The following is a 9,166-nucleotide window of genomic DNA, read 5'->3' on the forward strand; positions in this document are numbered from 1 at the left end:
GATTGCAGAGATTCAGAACACTAGAAATAGGAAGCACTCAGAGGGTTGGTGTAAGAGTTCAGGAAATTCATGAGTGAAATACAGACATAGGTAATCATCCAAAAGAAAGAGCTGCTACTATAGTAAAACTGTGACTTGATATTTAATTTTTCTTTTAATTTTTTTATATATTGAAGGTAGTACAACAGACAAGATAGAACAAAGTCAATCAAGACAGTGCAGTGAAATTGGTACAAAATGTCACAACAGTTTACCAGGATAACAGTAATGGTATATCTCATTGTCTTAAAAATAATTGCTCTTTCAATCAGGTATAGAAAAATCAAATAAAATACAGAGCATTATAGAAATTATAACAACAGAATATTGAATAGAGCAATATAATTAATTAGCACAAAGCAAAACGGTGAGAATATTTGTCTTGAATGAGATGGTGGAAGGAATTCCCTGCTATTTGGTATATCGCATATAGTCAACCTCCCAAGAGGCACACAGACCTCTGGCTCCCATTTGCTAAAGGGGTATGGGGTGTGGCGAAGGATGTTTGATTCTCAGCCCGTGCACAAGTAGGCTCATGGCTGCTTATCAGAGAGGCAAGTGGGTTGCTAGGTTTCCTAGCACCCTAAGTTTCAGCATGGCATGGATCTCAGGAGATGTTGGCAGATTTTTCCCTGCGGAGGCCACTGCTTGCCTGAGCCACAGCTGCTTACCAGGGAGGCAAGTAGGTTTCTTTGTGTCCCAGGACCCTAAGTTCCAACATGGCCCATATTTAGTTCTTTGGGAAGAAAATTTAAATCATTTGCAAGAAAATCTCAGTGGCAATAATTCAATGGTACACATTAATGGAGGATGGGCAAAAAATGGATGCTATTGGTATCTTGTATTTTGACACTAAATTGATTAAGAAGTTCTGAATTTATTTATTTTCATACCGGGGATCAAACTCATTAATTTGCAATTGGTGGACAGGCTGTGCTGCTGATCTATGTCCTCAGCCCCTAAGAACTATTTTACATTTAATTTCACTAAATGGAATCTGACATTCCAACAGTTTAAGATAATAATCTCAAATAAACACACAATAAAAAGCAATTGTATGTACTTGTATAAAAGTAAATGGCTAGGTTCAGACAATTATATGAACAAGGTAAAATGAGGATGTATTATATAAACCTGTGAAGCTCTTTGTTAACATTTTACATTGCAAAAATACAAAAACAAAAAAGAACATTCCATTGAACCAAGGTGTGTTTGTGTACCCACAGCAATATTTGCTGTGAAACGGCATGCCGTTCACCTTGGCTTGAACACAGATTCAAAGACATTTTTCCTTCCAATAATACAATTTTATAGCTCAGAGCTCTCAAGGACTGAAGCACTTTGTTGAAACATATATTTAATGTCATTTGCCAAGGCAGCAGGATACCTGAGTAAAGTTTCCTCGTCTGATATAATCATGGCATGAGCATGACCTGACAGAGAAACACAGAGAAAATTTAACAGAGTGTAAATTAAGCAATTGATAGCACCAATGATTTCTCTGAAAGTCACATTGATGTGATCATACACTATGGTGTTGCACAAGTAATATTCCTATGAAAGGACCCAAAAATATAACATATTTTAAATTGATAATATAATTCTAAGCTATATATAGAAATGAAGCTATTATTATTGTTTCAGGATTATGACACTTCAAGAAATTCTTTTTTTTAACCTAAAGGTTTTTCAGAAATAGATAATGGAAATTTTAAAAAAATGGAAAAAACCAATATTTTTTAAATGCAGTTCATTTAGAAAATGCAAGTAATCCAGAAGTCAAACATTTGAAGCATTATCAATGTATATATGTATATGCTAAACAGAATATATATAAATATATACCAGAGAATATTTTCTGAATGAAAATATAACACTGTTAGGAGCAGCAGAACAAATAAAAAGCAGAGAAAAAAAAAGAACATGGAAAAACATCACTATGAATAGTACTAAAACTAGCTGCGGTTACATGTACAAAATTGAAATTTACAATCTCGCATCGTCTTAACATTTATATCCTTTGACCTAATGAGATACTCCTTTGAAAGTATGTAAAGAAAAATAATCCAGAAACACAAACCTAAAGAAACCTTTAGATTAAATAACATTTCTATGTGTATATCACTGCTCTTATTGTTGTAACATCAAAGTATTCTTCAGTAACTATAAATCAGCTATAATAAGAATGTGAAATGAAATCTTGGTGTAAATATTTTAAATTAACTTTGCTTTTAAGGGATTAAATAGAAACATAGGGGTGATGGTTTGGCTCATTGCACAACTGCCTGCCTGTCAAACACTGGGTCAGGAGTTTGATCGTGATTACCAAAAATCAATAAACAAACAAATAAACAGAAACATAAATGAAAAAATATTTTTAAAATGTTGTAAAAGAACAATTACATATACATCTGTAGTTCAAGAAATGACTCTTAGAAACATTGATTCCACAACCATATTGTTAACATTACTCCTTGTATCTTCCCCTGAATTTTTAAGGATGGTGAACTTTTTCTTACAAAAATTTTACCAGATGCTAATTGCCATTCCTTCTTGCCTGTATCAATTTCATCTATTTAAATACACTTTTTTTCAATAGTGTTTGCTGTGCTTTTGATTTTTTTATAATGGAGTCAATTTATTCTTCCCAGGAAATGGAAAACTTCGTGCAGAGCTCTGGAGACCATGGCATCGTGGTGTTTTCCCTGGGGTCCATGGTCAGTGACATGTCAGAAGCAACAGCCAATGCCATCGCTTCAGCCCTTGGACAGATTCCACAAAAGGTTGGCAAAGAGTCTCGATGGCAGCATTCACTAGAGAAATCATGAAGCTCTGCAAAGATTTTATTTCAGATACTTACTCTTTTTTCCTATAGGATTGTTGAGGTCACTGTAATATGCAAGCAATGTTATGGAAAGTGTTAACTTTACTGAAAATTCTGCTATCTGAGTAACATGAAACAGGTATCAAAAAAAGACTTGAAGTAAATTATTTAATTTAGGATTTTTGTGTTATGTCCTCCTTTTAGTTCATACAAATTTTGGAATACACTTCTGTATTGTAATTTTAAGGGGGTATTAGAGCAGAGAAAAGCAAGAGTGGCCTATTCAGGATTCATATATGCATTCAGTCATGTTAATCCTAAAATAAGAAATCCTAGTCTGAGAGATTCCTGACTACACCTAAAGCAGGAAGAAGTTAATAATAGTTTGGGGATGACCTCTGCCCTTACAGTGGTACTTATGTATTACAAAATATTTTCTGCAAGGACGCTGAATTTTTCCCACTCGGTTAATGTCTTTCTAATCATGAAACCAAAAAGGAGGAGAACAATAAACTGAAAGATACCTTTCTAGGGAGGTTGCACAGTTAACCTCAGCATATAATGGAGAAAATGTTTCTCACATCTTATACATGTGCAATCAGTAGCTATGAAATAGAGTAGGTTTTAGTTGCATAAGCTTTATATTCTCCTATGCCAATTTTTGTCCCAGAATGTGAAGTTGCGTTTGACATTCCCCCAGTAACGGGATCTCTAATTCCTGCAAATGTTTCTCCAGTTAAGGAGAATATCACGGAATTACTAAAACCATTACCTCATTGGAGGACATTGTAATGAAATGCTTAAGCTATAACAGTAGATTAAGTTCAGCTGTGAAAATTTTCTATGGTGTCATGGGAAATGAAAGACTTTTAAAAAATAATTATTCATATGTTCTTTTTTGAAACATTGTATCACTTTTGAATTGCAAACCAACTCTTTGTGTTTAACATAGATTCCAGTCCTAAAAGTAGTGATGATATTATGAATTGTTTTCACAAATGCCCAGTAAATATATTCTATAATAAGGAATTAAAACTTAATAAAATCCTGTTATACGTCCTTCTGCATAAAATCAATTAATATCCAATAGAATTTGATTATATGAATTAGATATTTACAGATCAAAGTGCTTTTTTGCATGTTGATTGAGACACAGGTATCTACTTGGAATCTATAATGGTATTATAAAATCAGTCAATGATAACATTAGAAGGTATCATAAACATATACTAATGTAAATACAAATGTAATAAATTCTCTAATCCTTCTTAAATATTAATGTAGGGAGACAATTTTCAAATAATTCAACTTTTTTATATAAATTGCTTTATACAAAATAATTCAATTTTTATCTAAATTGCTATATACAAGATATTATGAGTATATTCAAACCATTAAAATGTAAAATGACTGTGGAAATTGTTTGTGTTCTGTTTGTATCAGTTTTTTTTTTTTGCAGTTGTTAATATGTAGTCTCCCTCTGTTGATTTAAAAAAATTACCCCTTAGAAGGCACTCAAATTGTTTTCTAGGCTTTAAAACTCACAATATGGTATAATGCAAACTATATCCTAACAGGTGATTTGGAGATTTGATGGCAAGAAACCAGATACCCTAGGAGCTAACACTCAGTTATTGAAGTGGATCCCCCAGAATGACCTACTTGGTAAGATGCTGGAGAACAAGTACTGAAAGCATAAGGCTATAAGCCAAATGATTGCTAAAAAAGAAACAAACCAGGGAACACTTTTAATTACAAAGTCAAAACTAAACCAAACTTTATACTGCACCTTTGCAATGGAAGAGGAAGTAAAATAATTTGTAACAATTGGATTTTTGGAACAATTGTTTAGCAACAATTTTAAGATCCTCATTTCAAATATACTTGTCTCTAGAACAGGGATGTTTTAATAAATTATTTTTCTATTCTTTTAGTTCAATCATTGATTAAGAAATACCAACTCCTTTCTTTCTATAGAAACACGTGTTTATAAAAACAAATCAAAAAAATCTTGATTTATTTACATTAAAGTTGTATTTCTATTTATTGATGTGACACTTTAAGGCAAAAATTTCATTTTGTAATCATGATTTAATATCACACTCTTTATTCCCACTGCTGTATGCTGCTGACATGCAGTAACTCTATGTCAGATCTGTGACTGAACTACAGTTGAATATGTTGTAATGCACACACGACTCTTCATGATGATCATTTATTCATTGGTAAAGACATCTACTGTATCTTCCATGTAACATTCACTTACCTTTCCAGTGGATTTGCTGATTTTTATTCTGAGACATAAAAGGGACATCATTGCTCTTTCATAGATGTACATTATTTATATATAAAATGGAACCCTTTTAGTGACTCATAATGTGTATTTCACATTGTATTTCTAACCTTTATGATTAATTATGTTACTGACATTCACCCCACCTTAGGTCATTCAAAAACTAGAGCTTTTATAACTCATGGTGGAGCCAATGGTGTTTATGAGGCAATCTACCATGGAATCCCTATGGTGGGCATTCCTCTGTTTGCGGAGCAACATGATAACATTGTTTACATGGAGGCTAAAGGAGCAGCTATTAAACTGGATTTCCACACAATTTCAACAACAGATTTGTTAAATGCACTGAAGAAAGTCATTAACAACCCTTCGTGAGTACAAACTTTTGAAAAATTCCTTATCATTCTATTCGATAACTTCTTACATAACTTCCAAGAAAGTAGCAATAAGTGTGAATTAAGGATAATGGAATACAAACTTTCTTAATGCTGAATCCATCATTAGTAACCAAGTGGCAGTGCAAGAAATAATATTTTCAGCACTTTTATTGGATAAAAGCTTTAGGCAAACTTTAGCCAAGGTGTAAACTTTAGAAATAGCCTGTAAAATGAATAAGAAGAATCACTGAATGTGATCACAGAGGAATGACAATGAAATGTGAAGAAATAAAAATTTTAAAAGAATTTATACCTGCCATTTAGCTGGGAATTCATAAGAGATATATGTCATAAAACGATACATAAAGCTGTGCAGCATTCCAGAAAGGCATTCTGTTTTGTAGTTTTAATGACTAACCTGTGGATAAATTTCAATACTGGTTTTTAATTACTCATGTAATGATTACTAAGGTTACTTACAAGTGTTGGATGAACCATGGCAAGGATTTGTACTTGGTCTTTAAATTATACTCCTGATTTTGACCTTTAGAACAATATCAGAAACTCCAAAAATATTCATTCTATTATTTGTGAATTTTTCTGAACTTGTTTAATTTTCTTCAGCTATAAACACAATGCTATGAGGTTATCAAGTATTCAGCGTGATCAACCAATGAGGCCCCTGGACAGAGCAGTCTTCTGGATCGAGTTTGTCATGCGCCACAAGGGGGCCAAGCATCTGAGGCCTCTTGCCCAGAACCTCACCTGGTACCAGTACCACTCTCTGGATGTGATTGGCTTCCTCCTGGCTTGTGCTGCAATCATTACTTTTGTTCCCATAAAGTGTTGTTTGTTTTGTTTTCAAAAGTTTGTCAAGACAGGAAAGAAAAAAAAGAGAGAGTAGAGCTGTTCAGATACATGGCTTTACACATGAGAAAGCTTCATCTAATTCCACTGCCATGGATAGACTCATTAAGAAATGATCCACCATGTTGTGTAATATCTTTGCCTTGGAGATTTAAACATACAATGCAATCTTGTTCAAAGAATCTACAATTCAAATTTCAGTGTTCAATTAACAGTTGTAATTTAATTTTCACATGTATGTCATGATGAACCTTAAAAGAATGAGAATGACTGAACCCACAATATATTGATTTGAGACAAATAGGAAGCCTTATAACTATTGTATCCTCAGGTATATTTTCAGATTCAATAAAATGTAAACCACTGAATATTATTTTTATGTAAATAAATCAGAGGCAGGTAGTAAAAGCAGGGGCATCATCTTGTTAATGATAACAAGATGTATTGAAGATATATATAGCTAAAATAGAGGACAAAAAGTTCAATATAGCCAGAGCTCAACTTAATAATAAATATGAATACTACTGTCTTGTAGCAAAAATCAGAATTTGGTGAAGTATGGAAGCCAAAGTGAACCAGGACACTGTAGGAAAATGGAAAATTTAAGTTGGAAGGAAATAGAAAATTTCACAAAATGGCCTGACATCTGGGGTTAGTGAAGATAGTACATTGTGAATTCTGGGAGAATAACATTTACATGAGGAAAGATATAAGAAGAAGGGCAGGATCAGCTGTAGGGACAAAACAATGACTTAGGAAAAATAGAAGACATGATGAATTTAGCCATTTTCACAGCACATTGGTAATGCAAGTATTTAATTTCATGGGATTTTTATCAGAGCATATCTCTTGAGGAATATCAAATATATACTACAAAATATCAGTTCTTTAACAAATTTTCTTTGTTGTAACTAGCTTCCTTAAACCTTGTATCCCAATGATAGATTTCATTTGAATAAAGTATCTTCTATCTTCGACTGGAATTTTCTCTAGCTATTATTTTCGGTTTACCAAATAATGATATATAGTTGAATAACTAGACAAAACAAGAAAGGAGTTTTGGCTGAGGTTCTAAGAGTATAGTTCATTAACAGTAAAGTACAATATTAGTATAATATTCCCGCCTCCTCCTACCAGATCATTACTTTTTAACCTTATTTTTCTAATTCAATATATCTACCACCTCAGTATACAAAATATTGAGGACATAGAACCAGAAATTTGTATTACATTGGTATGTTTCCTTTCTCAAAACACGTAGAAAAATACCAGAAAATGAAACTTTGAGTCAAAGTATTGTGTGCAGCCATTTGTAAAGCCTATGTTTAGAGAGCCATGAATTCTCCATATCTTGTCTTTTCATAACTACAGTAATCATGTGTGAACTGCTCAGTGCAACCCACAGAAAGGGAAGAAATGGAGGACCAGAACTTCTTGGTACAAAGATGTTTCTAAACAGCTGTTTGCCACATAAATATAATTATCATTTTGACATAAGGAAAACACCTATCTATATTAATAAATTTCAAATGATTTTCAACCAAAATTTTAAGGTAGCTATGTAAATAAGTGAAATGATAATTATTCATTTTTTTAAAGACTGTAAAACTAAACCTAATGAAACAGAACAAAGAACAACAGAAGAAACAGTGTATGTGACACAGATTTCTAAACAATAAAACAGGAAATCTACAATGGCTACCATAATGTCTCGATTTCTTCTAAATAGTTATCTATATGTTCACACACAATGAATTCATATAGGATCAAATAGCATAAAACTGATCAAAACAGTGTAATGACAGTGAATTACCTTCAAAGCCTTCAAAAGTAGACAATACACAATCAATAATGGCTGCCATAAACTCTCTCAATCTTTAAAAAATGTCTGTCCATACCTTCATGTATGCAGAAACTAAACAATTCAAAAGAGATTAAAACTATTCTGAACCAAAACTAAAAGCACTAGTGGATTACACTGCATGAGGATACGGAATCAGCAATAGATACCATAATGTGTCTTTTTCTTAAAAGTAGATATTCATTTCTTCATACATAATATAATCGAATCTCATAGAGTATTTAGGAAAATTTCACATGTATAAGGCTCTATGTGTATACCTGTCATTTCTGTAATAGAGGAAAAAATAAAACAAAACAGATTGCTACAAAAACAGGAAAAATGAAAAATAGCAATAGCAGAGGCCAAAACATTGACTTTCAAACAAAGTGGTAGACAGGTAACTGAGGTTGTGATTAAGCACAGTGATCTTCAGAGTTCCTCATATCACCAGACACAAACACGCACAATCGTTCCAATACAATGAATGTCAGCTGTTTTGTTTCATGCACTTATAGAGACTGTAGCACAATCATCTTAACTATCCTAAGTGTCTTTATACAAATTTAGAGGCTTTTTCCTTTCCTTTTTCTTTTTCCTCATTCTCTCAGAGATGTTATTTTTCCCACTTTGAGAAGATTCTTACCATTTCACTGTATTTAATTGAGGATTTTGTATTTTATGTACTGTTATCATTTCCTACATGAGTGAAACAACACAGTATCTACACAAATGAGTTTGATTTATTTCACATATGAGTATGGCCTCAAGCTGCATCCATTTATTTATAAGTATCTCAGTGTGATCATTCTTTATAGCTAAGTAGTACTCCATTACATAAAAATACCACATCCTTTTTATTCATTCCTCAGTTGATGGACATTTAGATTGTTTGCAAGATCTGGCTATTACAAATTGTGTTCCTA

The 9,166-nt window shown here is 32.6% G+C and overlaps 1 protein-coding gene across 3 annotated transcripts in view; it reads left to right on the forward strand.

Annotated features, from left to right (window-relative positions):
- LOC100726998 (UDP-glucuronosyltransferase 2B17) overlaps positions 1 to 7,383 on the forward strand; it is a 33,084-nt gene extending 25,701 nt beyond the window's left edge. For all 3 annotated transcript variants that reach the window (XM_013145846.3, XM_013145847.3, XM_003463774.4), the window contains 4 exons: positions 2,691 to 2,822; positions 4,441 to 4,528; positions 5,308 to 5,527; positions 6,158 to 7,383. In XM_013145846.3, coding sequence (XP_013001300.2) covers positions 2,691 to 2,822; positions 4,441 to 4,528; positions 5,308 to 5,527; positions 6,158 to 6,437 — 720 coding nt within the window. In that variant the 3' untranslated portion in view covers positions 6,438 to 7,383. The remainder of the gene's footprint in view (positions 1 to 2,690; positions 2,823 to 4,440; positions 4,529 to 5,307; positions 5,528 to 6,157) is intronic.
- The last annotated feature ends 1,783 nt before the right edge of the window (positions 7,384 to 9,166 follow it).

Source organism: Cavia porcellus, unplaced genomic scaffold, assembly GCF_034190915.1.
Source record: "Cavia porcellus strain 051 isolate PalLab524CR breed Dunkin Hartley unplaced genomic scaffold, mCavPor4.1 scaffold_30, whole genome shotgun sequence".
Lineage (NCBI taxonomy): Eukaryota > Metazoa > Chordata > Mammalia > Rodentia > Caviidae > Cavia > Cavia porcellus.